The following is a 20,085-nucleotide window of genomic DNA, read 5'->3' on the forward strand; positions in this document are numbered from 1 at the left end:
TACACTTGAGTGGTGAATGTGTGATTGTATACTAACGTGGCTCTGGGTGAATTAATAAATTGTTGGTTGGTTAAGACTAAGCATGTGTCCTGATTTGAGAAATACTGTTCAAGTTAAAAGTTGACCTGTAAAGAACCCAGAATGAGAACTGGAAAGCTAATGCTCCCTGAATAAAAAAAAAGAGGTTATCCTATTAGGTTCCGTTCTATATTGGCTATAACACTTATCCAATTGGCAAATCTAGTTTGTTAGATTTTAGCTTTAAAATCTAACAGGCAGCTTGGCAAATTAACAAAATGGACCAACCCCATTTTATGCTTATATATCAATCACCACAAAAAGCAACCCAAAGGGTGGGTGAGTGGGAATCCAGTGATATGATAGCTTCAGAAAACAAGAATTGCCTTTTTCCTTTTCTCTAAAGATACCTTATTGTACTAGATTTCCATTCTTGGAGACAAAGGAGGGATATCTCAAAATAACACAAAGTGAGACAGATTCTACCTCAGGCTTCATCAGTATAAATCTGAAATAACTCCACTGAAGTCACTCTGGATTTAAACAGGTCAATGAGATCAGAATCAGGCCCAGAGTTTATAAAAAGTGCTGAACAGTGCAGTGGGAAAGACAGTAGGCCAATGCCAAAAGTAACAATAAAGAAAAGTTTATACACACTTCTGAAAATGAAGGTTAAGATCCACCAAGTACTAATAGTGTGAGGTTTTATTCTCTCCACCACAAAACTGTGAGGGTAGGGTGCCTCTGCTTGGAGGAAAAAACGGAATGAAAGCTTAAAAAAGGCCAACTGAAAAGAGAGACCCAAGAGATCTCCTGAACTGAAAATCCCGGGGACAGGAGAGTTAGGGCATCCCTGGCTGGGGAACACGTTCTGCAGCACTGATCATTCAAATGGCAATTCCTTTCTTGAAACTAACTTCAAACAATAATGCTTTGTGAGTATGTGTGGAGAAGGTCATACAGTAGCTTTACAAGTCTTCAGAAGAGAAAGGAGACCCATAGTTACAGCTGGAGCTACTTGTGTCTCCAATTAAAGGTGCACTGGCATAACTCCTGAGCTGCAGGGCTGCCAGGCAAGAGCAATGAGAAATGCAATGAGACAGCCATTTGGACTGGACTCTTGATAGGAACATAGGACTTGCCATACTAGTTCAGAACAGTGGTCCAACTAGTTCAGCAATCTGGCACCAACACTGACCAATATCAGATGCTTTGGAGCAAGTTCACGAAATCCTATACTAGGAAGCTGTGTGATAACGTCTCCTCAGAAAAAGTGTCTCATAAAGCCCATATAGTCAGAGGTTGGCTTATGCCCTTGTTTATTTTTAAAAATTTTATAACAGCTTTGGATATTCTTGTTATCTAAATAAACATCTAATCCCTTTTTGAATCCTATTATGGTTTTGGCCTCAAATGATAATGGCAAGGAGTTCCACAAGTTAGCTGTGTACTATATGGGAAAGCATTTCCTTCTGTACATTTTCAATTTGCCACTATTCAATTTCATTGACAAGCCATGTCAATCAGTTCTCCTTTATCCACTGTTTTACAATGTTCCTTTGCAGAAACCATACTGGTTAGATCCTATTATATAATCACCTTCTAACTGTTTTATATCTGTACTCTTAGTTATCATTTTAGCCAATTTACCAGGCACAGATATAAGGCTCACAGGCCACTATTTCCTCAGATCACAACTCTTTTTATTTATAGATACGACATTTAATACCCACTCTGGTATCAATTCTTTGGTATCACAGCTGATGTTTATGAGAGATTGCAAAGTTAAGTCACAGCTTTCTTAAGTTCTTTTAGATGAATTCTTTTAGAATGAACTCTTTTAGATGAACTCTTGGATGAATTCCATGTGGGCCTGGTGACTTATTGCTTTTAGTTTGTATCAGCATCTCTCATTTTGACACTTCAGTCTGATAGTACCTCATCTCCATTACCGGTAAAAAGAATCTCCCCAACATTGTCTGGGGAAGATTGTTGCAAAGGTCCTTATCCCCCTTAATTGCTCCCTTTAACTCTAGTGATCCAGCAGACCCACCAACAAGAGTATTGCAGGCTTCCTGCTAATGACATACTTAAATAATTTCTTATTATTTGTGTGACGGGCATGGAGCTGCTCCTTAATAACTGAGGAATAGTGTGTGTTGATTTGATACGTTTACTGTATGAAAATATTGGGTTAGTTTAATAGGCTGTTGTAAGGAAAAGTAAGCAGGAAGAAAACAATAGCTTGAGATAAACCACTCCATGGTAAACCCTTGAGGGTTACCGGAGAATGGCTGAGCCATTGGCTCTGAGGAGCCTGGCTTGACCTCCTGTTTAGCCCAAAGGACTGGATTGATCCCGAAGGGAACAAGCCCAGGGACTCTCTGGCAGAGAAAAAAGGACTCTTTCTCTCCAGAGATGAGATAGTTGCTGGGTAACTGGACAGGGAAAGCAGACTGATGCCAAGACCACTGGGGTGTCTGAAGAAGGTAGACCTGCTTAGGTCACTATCAAGGGATGGTAAACCTTAAGTATGAATGATAGACATGTATGTAGATGTTTTCTTATTTTAAAATCAATTTTTTCCTACTATGCTTTGTTCCTTTGTGAAAATAAACAAGAAGACTAGCTGGTCACTGTATTCACCACGAGTCACAGGCTCCCAAAGGGAAAAACTGCAGGTGCTGAACCCAGCTGAACTTGCTGTGTAAGTATGGTTAATACACAGGATACTGCTGCCCAAAGCCCTAGCAGTAGGATAATTGCAGAATTCCACCACTAGAGAGGTAAAGACATGAGGCCTGACTCCTAAGCAGGTGCACAAAGGAACAGAGTGACCACAAAGGGGACAGAGTGCAGTTAGCCTTGTAACATCAATTTGTTTTTCTACCTTTAGCTATTTGCTCCTTGAAATGCGTCTGGGCCCTACTAATTTCCTTCTTATATTTTCATCCTGTAATTTATGCTTCTTTTAATTGGCTTCACTAAGATTGGTTTCCATATTCTGAAAGATCTCTGGCTTGAATAACCTCTCAAACCTTATCAGTTAGCCAGACTGGTTTACTGCTTACCTTCTTGTTCTATGGTATGTATACTGTGTGAGACTCTAGTATTGTTTCCTTAAGTAGAATTGATGCCAAATGGAAGGATTTTAATTTTTTTTTTTTTACTTTTGACACTAACTTCCTCATTTTATTGAAATCTACTTTTCTAAAATTTAACATCACTGGGTTGGTATCTGATCCTTTGAATACAATATACAGCACAATTGCTTTCTATGCCAGTCAGTACATAGCACTGCAATTCTTGACAGTAACGTAGAAGTTGCTGACATCAGCCACTGGAGATAAAATTATGTAAATAGGATTCTTCATTAAAATGAAAGCCCAGCACATACCTAATAACTGTATTCTTTTCTCGTTGGCAAATCCTCTCATCATCTGTAAAGAGAATGGTATGATATGGGACCACAGGGTCGCAAGTGGGCAGGATGCCATGCACTATGTGGCTCACCATGTCTAGAATTCCATTGTACACAAGCAAGTCATCTACAAGAAGCTGGAAACACAAAACAATCAAGAATCAGTTTTGTTCAAGCAACAGTTTATATTATTATTCATGAAAACTGAAAACTCTTCTGGAAAAAGCATCTGAATGAAATGTCATTGCTCTCAATACAGTCCTTTCTGTCAGCTGAATAGGAGTTGCACCATTTGTTCCAGGAGAGCTGCTCACTAGTTTAGCTGCATCTCTGTATCAAACAGTTTGCATCTCTCTCAATTTGCCTCTGGTGCTTTCTCACACTCTGTCTCCTGGCAGATTAGTTTCTAATAAAATATATGAGCAGGCATAGAAGACCTGACTACACCCTATTACAGAAATTGATTCTGTTATTCTGCATGTTATTAACTTTAATGAATCATCATGTTTTTAAAAACTTAGACATTTATGTTGAAGTTGCACACAAAAAGAGTGAATCACACTGTGATAAATTATGAGTATGAAATAAAAAAGGAAATTAGGGCAAGCTGACTCATAAAAATTGCTTATGAATAAGTACTTACACCAAATTCTCTCACTCCCCTTTGGGGAGTTTTTGCATAATTCCATAGTTTGATCATTGACACGGTAGTGGGCAGGTCAAAAATAACATAAACCCTATTCACCTGTCAGAGAAAAGAATTCATTTAATTTTCAGTAAAACATGACAAACATCAAATGAAGGAATGCAAACATAAAGCATGATAAACGTAAAGAACAAGACTCAAATTTTGTATTAAAGGAGCAGAGCTGGAAAGCAGAAAAATTATATTTAAGCATTTAATGAGTTCATCTATCATCTCCATGCCAAAGATTCACAGATCTAGTTCTCCACTCTGGACCTCTCTCCTGTTCAGACTGAAATCTCAGCTTGTCTCTCTAACATCTCCTCCTGGATGTCAAGCCATTAGCTTAACCCACAACAGAGCTCTTCTTTCTTCACCCAAAGCCTTTCCCTCTCCCTCCTCTCTCAGTTACTGTGGCCAGCACCACCTTCCTGCTTCTCATCCCTGGAACCAGGGCGTCCTCTTTGACTGATCTTGCTCTAGGTTCACTGATTCAGGCTAGTCGAAATCTTGCTGCTTCTTCCTGCACAACATCTCTAAGACCTGGCCTTGCCATCCACACAGCGAAAACGCTCACCTAGGCCCTCATCTCATGTCTCGACTGCTGCAACATGTCCTCGACAAATGCAATTTTCACCACTTACATCCATCCAAAATGCTATGGCAAAGATCATGTTCCTGCCTCATCACTCCAACCATGTCCCTCCACTCTGCACATCTCTCCACTGGCTCCCCCCTTGCTATTGCATCAAAAACTACTGGTCTTGGTTATAAGGCCCTTGTGGCCTATCCCCACTTACCTTTCATTTCTGATATGCTATCGAGATAATGACTCTCCTCTCTGCATTCCTAACAACGTCTCCTCCACTGCCCACTTGTTACATTTTCCAACAAGCACCTTGGTGCTGTGTTGCATGCTGCCCCTTTTGCCCAGGAACTACTCCTCATAACATTTGTAAAGCTACCTCATTGTCCTCTTTCAGATCCCTTAAAACTCCGCTTTGCCCTGAGGCTGACTAAAAACTTAACATGGCTGGCTAGGATCGTCACATTGCTTCCGTGTGCTCCCCCTCTGTTGGTTGCGTCAGCCTGTTGTCTCTTGTCTCATATTCAGACTGTAAGCTCTTTGGGGTAGGGACTGTCCCTGTGTTCTGTGTTTGTACAGCACCTAGCACCACAGGGTTCTGATCCATGACTGGGACCTCCTCAGCACTACTGTAATTCAGGTAAGTTTAGCAATAGACCATGGATAAGCCTTGCCACATGTTCTGAAGCAGTTCACTGATCTCAGGAGTATGCAAGCCTATTTTTAAAAGTTGAAAATAATAATATTGTATCTTTTCAATATATTGTTCTACTCTTATTTCTTGCTAGGATTCTATCTTTGGGCTTCAGGGAGAGTCTGGTTCCATGAATACATTCTCCACAGGGAGAGCTAACTTTTCCAGGACAATCTCTTTAAAGAAACAGTATTTCTGGTTATCTTTAAGAAGGGATGGTGTTGTCATGCCTCAGGGGTCTTTACTCACATTCTTGGGGTTTTAATATGCTTTCTAAGGCGGCAATTAAGTATATACTACTGTAAATCTGGTTTCTGTAACTTTAGGTTGCCAGATGCTGACACTGAGTTTTTTATTTTCTGAATCCACCTGAAATATAGATCTGACACTGCCTTGCCTGTGAGAAGATTAATGGTGGTATTTAATATACTGGCTCAGCTTTCTAATTTACCTGGGAGCTCAGGGGACTGATTCTGCTCTCAGCTACACAATTAAAGATAGGAAGTACTCCACTGAAGACACTGGGCCAGGTTCATGGGGGTGGTTGGGCCCAAGGTGGCTCAACAGTGGCTTTTAAGCCACATTTTTGTTGCCTTGATTCTTGGACTGGCTACATCTGGTGCAGTTTAGTAAAATATCTGATCTGTCCTGCAATTGAGAAAAACCAAGCCAGCCAAGCCCCCTGCCCTTCCCTCCACCCAGCATAGACTCTGCCTTGTGACAGTTACATTCAGGTACAATAATTAATTTGCTGGCTATTCGTATATATTAATAGTAAAACAGCTATCAGAGATGGAGAAATGAATCATTCCGACCAACCAAATATCTATCTTACCCCAAGACAGAACTACTCTGCCTGATTAAATACAAGGCATAAAGAAAAAAGGAAGATTATTTAACAGAAAAGAGAAGTTTGCTGAATGTGTTGCAGATCTCCAGTTAAAGAGGGGCACACTTGCTTTGGTAGGTCCCTGGAACAGTTCAAAGCAGCCTGACCATTAGGAGGCACATGCATTCCAAAGATTTGGTCCAGCATTCCAAGAGATTCCATTACAGAGACTGCCCTTTTCACACCCCGCAGGATCAGCTTGCTTCCTCTTCCTGACACTAACCACCCTCCAAAGAAGAGGGGAAGGAGGAAAGAGCTATGTGGATGTACACAGATACATATATATTAGGGGAACTCCAGCTACTGGTGAGTTATTTTCCTTTTACTATCATGAAATGGGTTTTGCTAACTCCCAGTTATTAGGGAGATTAGCAAGCAGTAGACAGCTACAGAGGGAGGGCTAAGGAGATTTAATTAAACAGAAACTGAAGCACTACTCTCTCAAATCAGTAATCAGACTGGCATCTCAATGGAAAGAGGAATGCTTCATCAGGCATGGTTCAAATGCCAAGTACCAGCTTTACATATTGCCATAATGGAAACATTACAGAGGGAAGTCATTGAGGTAACCAGCCTGTCTCTTCTCTCGCTCCAAGTCCCCCTCAGTAGCAGCTGGTGCCCAAAGCAAATGGTGGAGCTCCAGTCACTCTGCGCCTTCCCCTTTCCTGCTCTTTACCATTCCTCCCAACAAGGACATAGGCGAAAGGCCCCACCTTAGCTCCCTCCCTCCCTCCCCTCTCCTGAAAAGAAGCTAGTGGCTCCAGCCACTCAGCTGCCACTGTCAGACCTGACAAGCCAAAGGCCATCCCTCACTGAGCTCCCGAATCTCCCTGCTAGGCGCCGATGCTGCGTGAGAGGCCCAGCCCTTCACCACTGGGCTGCTAACCATCCATTTCCCTCTTCCTACACACTTGCTGCCTCTGCTCCTGTTTAAATTTGCAGGACACTGGACAGCTCTGCTTCCCTTTCCCACTGCCACAGCACCTAAGGAAGGCATGGAGCTCTATACTGAGGCTGTGTTCAGACACTTTGGGGCTAATCTTCTTTAGCCTCAAAGGGAATTGAAAAGGCAGCCTGTGAACATGTGCTGGTCTCTGCACTGTTCAATACTTTCACTGGAAGAAGGAGTTCTCTTGGGAGCTAGAGGCAACCACTTCCATCAACCTCTTCCTCCCCGGACAGCTGCACTGCAGGGGCTAAATGTCAGCAGCCCCTCTGGACTGCTCTCCATGGAGCTGCACTGGGAAAGAAAGGGGAGAAAGGATGGATATTTGGCAACTCCAAAAATATAAAGAGGGGATGATTTAATTGGTGGTGCTTAGTCCCTTCTGAGGCACTACTGGTCTGTCTGGTATTGGCAGTCCATTTTCATAGCCTTCAACTGTTATTGTTTTCCCCTTGGACATCTCCACAAAAAGCCAGATGATTCTGACGGGCTTAGTTGTACTTATCATTCATTTATTTATGGTAGTACCCACTGTGTGCTAGACACTTTCCAAACACTCAAGGATAGTCCCTCCTCTGAAGAACTCACAGTCTAGGGGCTGGCAGGCAAGCTGACAGAGATTAGAGGGAAGAGGAACATTAGGCAATTTATATTCAAATCAATTTGATTCATTGTAGTTGAGAGGGTTTAAGTGGGACTTTAGTGATGCAAACGCCTTGAGCTCGGAGGCGAATGTCACTCAAGGAGCCAAGCAAGTGAGTACACTTTTCCCAATAAAATACACAAACTTCTAGATGCTTTATTGCACTGGGGGATGGAGGGAGGGGAACTACAGAGGTCTATCTGCAGAGGCAAACATCTGCACAGTCCTCAGAACAGGGAAGGGGAAAGAAAAATATTTAAATCCTGTTGCAGGTCCTGGTACGTCCTATCAGACTTCTTGAAATTGGAAGGCACAAAGGCTGGATACTTGCAGACACCAAGGCAAAATCCTTAAGGCCTTTAAGAATCGGTAAGGACACCTTCCTCTTTCCTTGGATTGGAAAACACTGAATAATTTATACAACTTCCTTGGAATTGCAGCCACAAGAATCTCCAAAGCTTTGTTGTCATCTGGAGCGTAAGAGGAAAAGGTAATGAGAATTCATTCATTCATCCAGGAATCTCTTTCACCACCTGACATCCTCCAAGTCCTCTACAGTCAAAAATGTTAACTCCAGTGCTGATGGAAGCACAGAAGCTTCAAGGAGATGATGGCTCTCAAGCAACTTGTTTTTCAGGTGGGTGAGGTCCACCAGACTGTTTCGATCTAGGAGAAGGTGCTCTAACAGCCCTAACTGTGAAATTAAGACCATACTGGCATGTAAGCTGAACACTGACCATGAGTAACACGAGATGGAACAGTAGTTCCCCATACAGTTGCGGAGATGTAAGGGAAAATACAGGACTCTGCTCTGGGGGAATGATAAGAGAACCAGGGCCAGGTGATTCAGAGGTATCTGACATTGGACACTCATCCTCTCTGAGAACAAATGAAGCAGTTGGTTTGCTGAGTGTTAACTGAAGCGTGGGCATCTATCTCAAAGATTCATATGGATCTGACCTAAACCTCATTTGAGGCACCTTCCATCCAGACAACGGATCAGAGGAACCTCTCAGTGCAAATCCTGATGGATCTGTAAAGATTTTGCTCCAAGTCCCAGAATTAAATCCTTCCTCAATCCTCATAATAGTTTCTAACTTTAGCATTGGCTTGGCGGGTATTAGACCTGGTGTGGAACTAAATAATCACTTGAACACCAGACCTGATGCTTCAGTGGATCCAAGCATATTGAATCTGAAGGTTGAGAACAAAGCCCTGCACAGAAACGTGGCATAGAAATATGGTCAGAACCAGAGTCTCCCCTGCGCCTAGAAAGTGATCAATTCAACTCTCTTGACCTCCTTACTTCCTGCTTAGGGCTCTCTTCTTTGCAAGAGTACTTGTTAAAATGGTCTCTCTTTTCTACCAAAAGGCTCCAACAGGGGAATCAAAGCCTCCTGAAACTCCAGATAGAACAGATGACCCAAGGATTCAGAGACCGAATGGAAGATCTGCACACTATGGCACCTCAGTCTGTGCAAAAGCATCACTAAGTTAATTGCTCTGATGTTTTCTCATCCCAGAAGTAGAGACTGCACAGGCAAAACAAGTTTGGGAGTGTGACCTTCCACTGAATGCTGGAAACATTTTACAGTTACTTACTGGTAACTGTTGTTCTTTGAGAGTGTGGCCTTTGCATATTCACACTTGTGGGACCGATGCATCCTGGGGTCGAGCTGTGGACTAGAGAGCAGTCCCTTAGGGCCATTTGCCCCTTCTGGATTCTGAAGGTACAAAAGGAAGCATGGCACAAACCATGCTCAGTTTGTTTCCTAATTTCAGAATTCTTCACCTGGAACTCTGAAGAAGTGGGGAAGGTTGGCAGGGACTGTGAATATGCAGAGGGAATGCTCTGGAAGAATGACAGTTACTGGTAAGTATCCTCCCCTTCTTTGTGTGGCCTCTGTATATTCCCACTTGTGGGAGAGTAGCAAGCAGTGCAACCTACTCAGAAGGTGTACTGAGGAGTTTTAGATGATCAGAAACTGCAAGATTGCGCAAATGAGGACCAGCTCTGAATGGCAGGTCAAGAAAAAATTATAATTGACCATAATTTTGTTCTTCAAGATCAGACATGAGTGAGGGACAAATCTGGTTTCAAGTACATACAAAACTTCAGGTAACAGTTTTGCAAATTCTCTGAAAAAGACAGATGGCCTGCAATGGATGCTGTTTTTAGATTAGATGAATACCATTAGTTATAGTCAGGTGAATGAACACCTGGTGAGTCATAACAGTGATGCAAAAGAGAGCTGGGGAAATACAAACAGGATAGTGGCCTGTAAGAGACGGAAACAGACATGACTTGAGATTGACAATGTGGATAAAATCACTGCCCACATCACATTTCCCATATGGACTACAGTTTACAGAGAATTGGCCATTTGGACTGTACCTGACTATGACTGGGCTGTAACTATTGTTATGAAGGATGTCCTCTTCAGAGGTGTATGGTACAGATAATATTCTCACCAAGAGCAAACTGGAGGTCCCAAGAGCTTTGTGAAACAAGACTCCAATCCCAAAGCAGAAGAGATGCATGCACCAGAGGGAATAAATACATCCACCTTGTGGTACTCCAGCACAACCAACTACACTGCTACAAAGAAATCAAGATTCTTTGGCACAGCCATGAAGGCAAAGTCTGGGGCCAAAGAAGTCAGGAAAAGGTCTCCACTGCACAGCATTTACAGAAGAAAGAGCACATCCGGGAGAAGAGGTAATTGTATAAGGAATAACATGCACATGACTGTGGCGTTTCAGGTATATTGCATACTTACAAGAGTATGGTATTGCAATTAGTCTTGCGTTTTTCATTACCCCAAGAAATGCAGATATCCAAGAATTCCTACATATCTGGAGGCATTACCTCATTTATATCCACTGCACTGCAACATGTAATGCTGTTTGTATAATTTCCCAAGCTGTTTTCTTTTTTTGTATTTGAAATTTCTCATTAATTGACAGCTTAAGTTTATAATTGTAACTTTTAACATTCGGAGGGCTTGTCTACAATGGAGTAGCAATGTGCACAACGGGGCTGTGATTTCTAAAGGGGACTAATGTGTCACACAGTAATTGGTCTGGGTAAGCCCTGCTGGTATGCACTAAAAGTTCCCTAGTGCACACCAGCAGGGCCTACACAGACCAACTACTGCATGGCAAATTAGTGCACTTTACAAATCACACCTCTGCAGTGCGCATTACTAGGGTGACCACCTTTTCAAAAGGCAAAAGTGAGACACAAGCAGGTAGGTTGCCAACCCTCCCGGTTTCACCAGGAGTCTCATGGAATCGGGCTCTGTCTCCCGGAGGCTACTGTAGCCAATCTGGGAGATTTTAGGCTGCTATAAGTCAGGCGGCACAGCGGGGCTAAGGCAGGCTTCCTGACTGCCCTGGCCCCAGGCTGCACCCGGAAGCGGACAACACACCCCTGCAGCCCCTGAGGGAGGGGCAGGGGGCTCCACGCGCCACCCCTGTCTGCAAGCACCTCTTACTTAGCTCCCATTGGCTGCAGTTCCCGGCCAATAGGAGCTGTGGAGTTGGCGCTCGGAGCGGTGTGCAGAGCCCCCTGCCCCTCCCTCAGGGGCTGCAGCCTGCCTTAGCCCCGCTGCGCCGCTGACCAGGAGCTGCCTGAGTTAAATGCTGCCTGGCTGGAGCCTGCACCCCAACCTCCTACCCCAGCTCTGAGCACCCTCCCGCACCCAAGCTCTCTCCCAGAGCCAGCACCCCACCCCCCTCCTCCATCCCCACCCCCTGCCCCAGCCCTGAGCCCCTCCTGCACCCAAACTCCCTCCCAGAGACAGCACCCCCTACCCCAATCCCCTGCCCTGGGCCCCCTCCTGCACCCAAACTCCCTCCCACAGCTTGCACCCCCTCCTGTACCCCAACTCTCTGCCCCAGGATCAGCCCAGAACCCCCTCCCACACTCTGAACCCCTCAGCCCCAGCCCGGTGAAAGTGAGAGTGTGGGAGAGCGAGCAATGGAGGGAGGGAGGGATGGAATGAGCAGAGCAGGGCCTCGGAGAAGGGGTGGGGCAGGAGTGGAGCCTCATGGCAGGGCCAGGGCACAGGTGTTTGGGTTTGTGTGATTAGACAGTTGGCAACCCTACATGCAGGAGCCCCACCAGTCTTTGTGGCCCCACTCCCTGCCCCTCCTCTTTTCCCTGAGACCCTGCCCCCTGGTCAGACTGGAAGCCAGAGCTAGGCCTTGGTAAGAGCCACTCAGGGAGCCCAGGTCGCTGTGGGGAGCCCCGAATCCTCCAGCTGCCCTGGGTAGTGTGCCCCGGGTTGTCGAGACATGGTCTGGGGGTGGCTTTTGGGCACCCCAACACCCCACCCAGGGCAGGTGGAGGGTCCGGGGCTCCCTGGACAGCTCTTACTATGGCCCAGCACTGACTTCCACCTTGGCCAGGGAGCGGGGCCTCAGGGGAAAGAGGAGGAGCAGTTGCAGGGCCTCATGATTAGGGGGGATAAAGGCCCACCTCAGCACCCCTCACTGGAAAGAGGTTAGTGCCACCCCTGAGCCTGGGGCGGGTGCGGAGCAGCACTGCAGGGAATCCAGGACAAAGGCTGTCCTGGAGTCATTTAGTCCGGGACCAGGTCTTGAACTTTGCATTTCAGGACTGTCCTGCCCAATTCGGGACGGGTGGTCACCCCACCATGTAGTCAAGCCCTAAGTCAGGATTTCCCCAACATAATAGCCAACATCAGATCTCATGTTAGACCTTCTTTGGAAACTTCTAACCTGCCCAATTCTGAAAGGTTAAGTAGAGAAATGTAAATGTCCACGATACAGGTGTGCAAAATGGTTCATCCCCAAAAGTTAAACGTAGGCCAGAACTAGTCTGGTTTATCTTCTTTTCCCTTTCAGATATTAGAAACCACACACAATTTTAAAATGATGCTACTAGAAGGGGATGGATTACTCAGAACCTTGGGACATGGAACACTCTGCCTGTCCCTTCTTGTTCACTATTTTCAATTCAGAGCAGTTCAGCAGACACCAAAAGTCTTAACCATTGGCTTACATTAAATGAGTTGGTGTTCTGAGCCCACCTCTCAGTGGACAGGTGTCCACTGCACAAGACACATGCATCTGCCTCCCTTGTTGGTAGTCTCAGCTGAGAGGCCAAGGATCTACATACCCTGTTGCTAGAAGTGATGCCTCCATGTCAGAGTGCAGGCATGGGGAGGTGGGGTGGAAGGGGGGTCACAGTGTGAGGAAACCTACATTGCTGTTGTCCATGCTGTAGCACTTCAGGAGACAGAGGATTTCGTTTTGAAAGGTGTCAGTCCAGAACTTTTCACTGGCACTAACCTCACTTTAAAAAGCATACACATACACACACATGTTTGTATATCTATATCTTTGCACACATGAGACATACAGAGCACTCAGATGTAATGAAGAGGTGAAAACAGAAAAGTATTCATACCAAACCAGGAAGAATAGGTGCAAGCCACATGTGTCTGCCATCACCACTGTCATTAACTCTGTCAATCAGTTTGTCTGGAGTTCGGATATCTCCACACACCCCCTCTAAAATGTTGACACTGTCTGGAAAAGCAGCAATGTCTGAAACAAAACTTAAGCTTAACTAACCAAACAGGAAGAGTCAAAAAAACCATCATTTTACAACCTATGTTTTTTCTACCAAACTTTGTCATAAATGTATTCTCTTTAGCAGTATAAATTATAAAATCCTTCCTACAGCTAGGCTGATTGGAGGACATTTATTGGTGACCTTGTCAGTTAACTGAAGAATTTAGGGCCAGATTTTCAAAGGTATTGGAATAAACCAGCAGATGGCACCTAAGTGCGAGCAGCCAAGTCCTGGAGGATCAGTGGCCTACAGGGACAAGAGGTCAGAGGAGTCCATGGCAGCTGGGACGAACTGGGGGGTGGGTGCCATCTTGTCTGTAGTATGTGTGTGTGTGTGTGTGTGGGAGGCGCTTTGGTGGAAAGAGGAAGGATTGTGTTTCCCTTGGTGTGGGTATGCATGAGTCTGGGGGAAAGGACAAGTTGCGAGCACTTCAGACTCAGACTCGCTAGTATCCTGAGGGCAGGTGATGACCAAGCAGTCAAAAAGCAGCGCCCCACCAGGCTGGAGGCTCAGATTGAGCAGCCACCAGAGAGCAGTACACCTCACCAGGCTAGTGCAGCTCAGCTTTATGTGCCCCACCAGTGGGATTAGAGGCCTTGGGTGGAGGAGCTAAAGGTTTTGGGCACCTCCAGAGGCAGGAGAAGGGATTCTGCTGTTTCATTGTTGTTGTTGAATTCCCTTATGTTTCTCACTACATTTAGCCCATTGGTCTGTACACATTCCCATGCCTAATATTCCTGTATAGAAATGGCTACAAAACTCCTGTGTAATTCAGTTTTGTGCCAGGAGTTTCTGGACCTCCATAAGCAAAGGAGGCAAATGCCAGACCTGGCAAGGAATAGGTGCACGCTCACTACCTAAGGACATCTCCAGCATATGGGGAAGGGGGTGTTTGGCCTAGTATTTAGGAGCCTATTATGATTTTTGAAAATGCCTACACGGATTAGCAAAAAGAAAAGGAGTACTTGTGGCACCTTAGAGACTAACCAGTTTAAATAAATAAATAAATAAATAAAGTCATATATAAATAAATAAATAAATAAATAAATTGGTTAGTCTCTAAGGTGCCACAAGTACTCCTTTTCTTTTTGCGAATACAGACTAACACGGCTGTTACTCTGATACATGGATTAGATATGCCTAACTCCCACTGATTTCAAAGTAGGTATCTCTGACTTCATAAACACAGTTCCATCTTCACAGATGAGAGTTTCCTCTCCATACTCTCTGTGATGGACCCAGTTTTTTTAGGATGAATTTAGGAAGGTTCCTTGTGTGCAACTCAGTTCAGGGGATGTCCATGGAAAAAATAATCATCCCCAGGGGTCCGAGCAGGCTTTTATGATCTCTTTGAGCTTTGGATCTAGAATGCCATACCTTTATAGTTTTGATAACCATTTGCCCAATGGTGGTCTGTATGAGTAATCCCAGGCACATCAGTGAATGAGTGGGTGTGAGGCTGCTCTTGTCATGATTTAGCATAAATCTGAAAGATAACAGCACCCTAATGCCGGTGTTTGTTGTCTGTTGCAATTCAGTTCTGTATCTTGTCTTTGACAACTAAATAAGGGAACAAATGAATTTCTTTGGTTCTGACTTGAGCCACAATTGTTCCCATACCTCTGTGAATATGCTCAGAGATGTCTGAAGCGTGAAGATTCAAATCTATCACTGCCTGAATGATCTTCTTATAAAAGTAAGAGTTTATTTACTATGACTTACTGTTCTAGTGGTAAGGTGACATGTGTCTCTGGACAGAGAAGTAGATGGTATGTACTATTAAATGCCTTAACTTTACATTGGCTTGTGGTTTTGTAATAAGTAATGCAGTATTTTTGTCTGCAGATAAATAAATACTTCCTCAGCAAGGGGAACAGTCTGCCATGCTTGTCAAGACACTATATTCTAATATTATCATCAGTCAGGAGAAGAGGTTTCAGACTTCTTTACAGGGACCATTCAACCACAAGCTCTTTTTTTACAAGACAGATTTAGGAAAAGTCTTCCTGATCTTGGATCACTTTCAGAAGTTTAAATCATTGGTTCTCCCAAAGTTTTGAGACCATCCAAAAAATCTCAGCCTTCCAATTCTTGCAACTTCTGGAAACCATGGTTTCCTGTGAAAACAGAGTTTAGTGGGCCATGCTGCATTTTTGAGATCTGCAGCATTTTCTCCTGAGTAACTGGAGCTACCAATCTGCCAGCAGAAACAAACTGCTGACTCTTCCTCGTCCCATTCAGACTCACAGCAATGAGGACTCTCAAGGAATCTGCTCTTGAGAAAATGTTTCTTGGAACCACTCTCTACATAACCAGTTACAAGCCTCTCCAGCTAGAGAGACAGAAAGCCAATTTGTTTAAATCAGTGGACAGCTGGGTAGAACTGGTATCACTATTGTGGAGGATGAGGGGTTACTTCAGGAAGAACTGCACCAGGAGCTACATCTCAATACCAAGGTGGAATGGTCAGAGCAGTGGTGAGCAACCTGCCACCTACGGGCTGCACACAGCCTATCAGGGTAATCCACTGGGAGCTGCTCGCGGCCATGCCTGTGGATGGTCAATGTAAACAAACGGTCTCGTGGCCTACCAGTGGATTACCCTGATGGGCCATGTGCGGCCCGCAGACCGCAGGTTGCCCACCACTGGATTAGAGAGTGAGAACACCCTAAAGGAGCACATGTGTGGAGGAGCAGAAGAAAATGGAAATCTTGAGTTAGGGATCTCAACCAGGACAAAAGTCTGAAAGACTTAGTGTATCTGCTAATTTTGGAGAACTGCTCCTCCCACTGCAGGGATGTGAGGGAATATGCTGAAGGAAAAGTACAAAGGAAGGGAGAGAGATCCTTTTCTTGAGCAGAACAAGGGAAGAAGCTTTGAAGCAGAAGCTGGAGTTTGAGTGTCAATCATACCTTGGAGCAGTGGGTTACCCAGAGGGAAAAGAAGCTGGAGACTAAGGCTAGTGAGCTCCTGAAACTGGCCAATGAAGCATTAGCCTATACACTGTGGCAGAAGAAGCTGTGTTGCAGTGAAAACTGGTCCAGGACTGTGAAGGATGGTGTGACCAGGATACTAAAACATGGGTGGAGACCTGCATTCACATGCTGAGCGCAGAAGTTGATTAATGGGAAGCTGATGTAGATACAGGGGAGTTGTTTGACCCCTCGAGGCTCCAGAAAGGCCTTCCAAGAAGGACAACTGGCTGTTTGTCAAAGGACCAGGCATCCCATGGCATGAACACTCAGAACCAGTGTACAGAAGAAGCTGCAATAATGGCAGTAGTACCCAGCAGACCTATATAATAATGAGCTGGAGGGAACTGGAGGAGAAGGCTGCTATGACTGATGGGAACTGGGCTGAAATCCCTGAGACATGCTCTTTATGGGAAAGGTTCTTAGTGCAAGTGATAAAGTGGGAGCAGAGGCTAAAACCCCTCAGAGCTGAAAAGGAGACTCGGGAACAGCAGTCTTTATTGCTATAGAAGGAGCTAACTATACTCCAGAACCAGCTTAATGTCAAGCAAGGGTTGAAGTCTGACTTGGAGAAGGATAAAGAACTAGAGGGCCTAAAGGCTGAAGTGGCCACCCTGCAAAAAGATCTGAAATATTGCAGAGTAAGGCTATACAGAATGAGAACAGGCTGGTGAAGGAGGTACAACAGTCAGCTGAAAATAAGAGCTGCCCTGCTAAAGCTATAAAAACATGGGACCATGAGAAAACTGCAAGACAAAGCCCCAGCCACTATGCTACTAAATTGAAGGTACCTACCCCGAAGAATAATGAAAACTTGTGTGGTTCTGTGGTCCAGAACATCATTCAAAAATATTCTGGGTGCAGGAAGAAGGGCAATGGGGGCTGCTGAGTGAGCTGTTAAAAGCTGTAGAAAAATAAAAGGGTGACATTCTTAGTATTCAAAAATCCTGAGAGAGGTATGAGCTTGAATAAAGACAGTCTTCATTCTGAGAGGTGTGCTTGTGTCTGCTGTAGCCAGGGAGGCTCCTCTCCAAGAGAGCAAGAGGCTGCCTCAGACCAATGTAACCATGGTAAAAGCCCAACATTGTTGACTGCATTCAAGAAGCTCATCTCTTGCATCCCGATTTCTTTCCATTTAGTGGTAGTTTGGAACCGTGAATCTGTGCCAAGGCACACAAGCCAACAAAAAAAAATAAAAGTAAAATAATAAAAATAAATTAAACAATCAAAATGAACAGCTCTAGTCTAACTAAACTAAATAGATAACTAGCTCAATCAGCAGGCACTGGGAACAATCTGTTCCAACAAATCCAGGTTATCTTAAGCTGGTGAAATTCCTGGTCCGTCTGCTACTGTGGTTGTAAGGAACTGAGGCAGCTGGAGCCAACCCCTCCCTTCTATAGCTTTGCCTTCAGAACATTCAAGAACAGTGAGGGGAGGGGCAGGAGGAGCCATGAGAATGCTCTAATGGGCACTACTATGAAAAGGATCCACCAGTCCAAGCTGCATTGCCAGGCCCATCCCAAGAGCCGGAATGTGAAGAGGCCACTTGATGAAGCAGCAACATTATGAAATTCTGCCTCAATAATTATCACCAAAAACTCAAGAGCAATCACAGCAGTTAGTCAGGAGAGGTAATACTGCACTTTTTGTATAGGTCAGCAGATGATGGTAGGATAGGGTCCATCAAGGACTGAAGAGAGTGTGTATGCAAGATAAAGGGAAGCTCAGTCTGGTAAAGGATACTGTTTTCAGTGAGTAAGATTTTGTCTCCATGTTCGTTATACAACTCTAGTCCATTCAAACCAATATAGTATGGATCACCCCAGCTCGTTAGAAGCTGAAACTGGAAAATAACTGAAAGATGTTATTAAGGAAAATTTTGATTCCAACGTTTTTTCTATTTCAGAAGAAAGTTATAAGAGAATAGTAAATCTCTACGGTGAATAAATGACTGTGCAACCTTTGCTCTGCCCACTTGTGTGTATGCATTATGATACTGTCTTTAATTACTGGGACACACATTATTTAGTACATCATACATTTTTTTCTACAGCCTTATTTACATGGGTAACATCTTGCATTATTCTTTTTCATTCTCTTATTACTTTCAATAATTCATTGTCATAATGGTGAAATATTCCTTCCTTGACTTAGACTGCTTCTGCCATAAGTTGTCTTCTCTCTAATTAATAATCTGCATTCACATACTGTACATATTCTTTTCCTCAAGCATCACAGTCTTCCCTAGGTGCAGGTCACATGATGAGCCAGCTAACTATGAAACTAAATAAGCTATGCACAAATACTCAACACAGGTATCCTGATTTGCAGTTCAGGAGAGGATTCAGGTAACTATAAAGCCCACTTAGCTAACAGCTTATGTGGGCTACAATTACTTGGAATACAGATACATGATTGTGATGCCACAGGGGACAATTATGATAATCTAGTCTCGTCTCTTTCATAATACAAGGCATAGAATTTATCCCAGTAATTCCTATGCCAAGGACAATAACTTCTGATTGAACAAGATCATGGCATTTTAAAAAAACATCCAGTTTTGATTTAAAGAGTTCCAGGTGATGTGGAGTCCACTACTTCCTTTGGTAAGTTGTTCCAATGGTTAACCACCTTCACTGTTAAAAAAACTGTACCTTACTTCCAGTCTGAATTTGACTAGCTTGAACTTCCAGCCACCGGACTTTTGATTAAATAGTTTGTGCTAAGTGAGATTTGAAGACCTTGCATCACCCTTTTAAGTCCTTGTGCTGGACTAATCCCAGACCCACATAGTAACTGGGAATAGGAATTGCCATCCTGGATCAGGCGAGGGTCCATCAAGTCCAGACTTCTGTCTCCAACAGTGGCCAGGGCCAGATACTTACCACAAAAGTGCAAGAACAGTACAGCAAAACAGTACGCAGATGTGGGATAATATGCATCTCCTAAGTATCAGAGGGGTAGCTGTGTTAGTCTGTATCCACAAAAACAATGAGGAGTCCGGTGGCACCTTAAAGACTAGCAGATTTATTTGGGCATAAGCTTTCGTGGGTAAAAAAACCCCACTTCTTCAGATGCATGGAGTGAAAATTACAGATACAGGGAAAAATATACTGGCACATGAAGAGAAAGGAGTTAACTTACAAGTGGAGAACCAGTGTTGATGAGGCCAATTCAGTCAGGGTGGATGTGGTCCACTCCCAATAACTGATGAGGAGGTGTCAATACCAAGAGAGGGAAAATTGCTTTTATAGTGAGCCAGCCACTCTCAGTCCCTATTCAAGCCCAAATTAATGGTGTTAAATTTGCAAATGAATTGTAGCTTTGCAGTTTATCTTTGAAGCCTGTTTTTGAAGTTTTTTTGTCGAAGTTGGCTACTTTTAAATCTGTTATTGAATGTCCAGGGAGATTGAAGTGTTCTCCTACTGGCTTTTGTATGTTATCATTCCTGATGTCTGATTTGTGTCCATTTATTCTTTTACATAGAGACTGTCCGGTTTGGCCAATGTACATGGCAGAGGGGCATTGCTGGCATATGATGGCATATATCACATTAGTAGATGTGTAGGTAGATTAGTAGATGTGAGCCCCTGATGCTGTGGCTGATGTGGTTGGGTCCTCTG

General features: G+C 44.0%; 1 protein-coding gene across 10 annotated transcripts in view; it reads right to left on the reverse strand.

Moving 5' to 3' along the window:
- Nucleotides 1-20,085, reverse strand: part of KATNIP (katanin interacting protein) — a 181,443-nt gene that overhangs the window by 10,369 nt on the left and 150,989 nt on the right. For 9 of the 10 annotated variants that reach the window (XM_073362645.2, XM_073362649.2, XM_073362647.2 and 6 more), the window contains 4 exons: nt 18,206-18,316; nt 13,320-13,459; nt 4,083-4,184; nt 3,416-3,576 (listed from right to left, as the gene is read on the reverse strand). In XM_073362645.2, coding sequence (XP_073218746.1) covers nt 3,416-3,576; nt 4,083-4,184; nt 13,320-13,459; nt 18,206-18,316 — 514 coding nt within the window. Of the gene's footprint in view, nt 1-3,415; nt 3,577-4,082; nt 4,185-13,319; nt 13,460-17,254; nt 18,317-20,085 lie in introns of those variants that run through there. The other variant, XR_012161174.2, reaches the window with a different exon arrangement.

The sequence above is a fragment of the Lepidochelys kempii genome, chromosome 10, assembly GCF_965140285.1.
Source record: "Lepidochelys kempii isolate rLepKem1 chromosome 10, rLepKem1.hap1, whole genome shotgun sequence".
NCBI classification, from domain to species: domain Eukaryota; kingdom Metazoa; phylum Chordata; order Testudines; family Cheloniidae; genus Lepidochelys; species Lepidochelys kempii.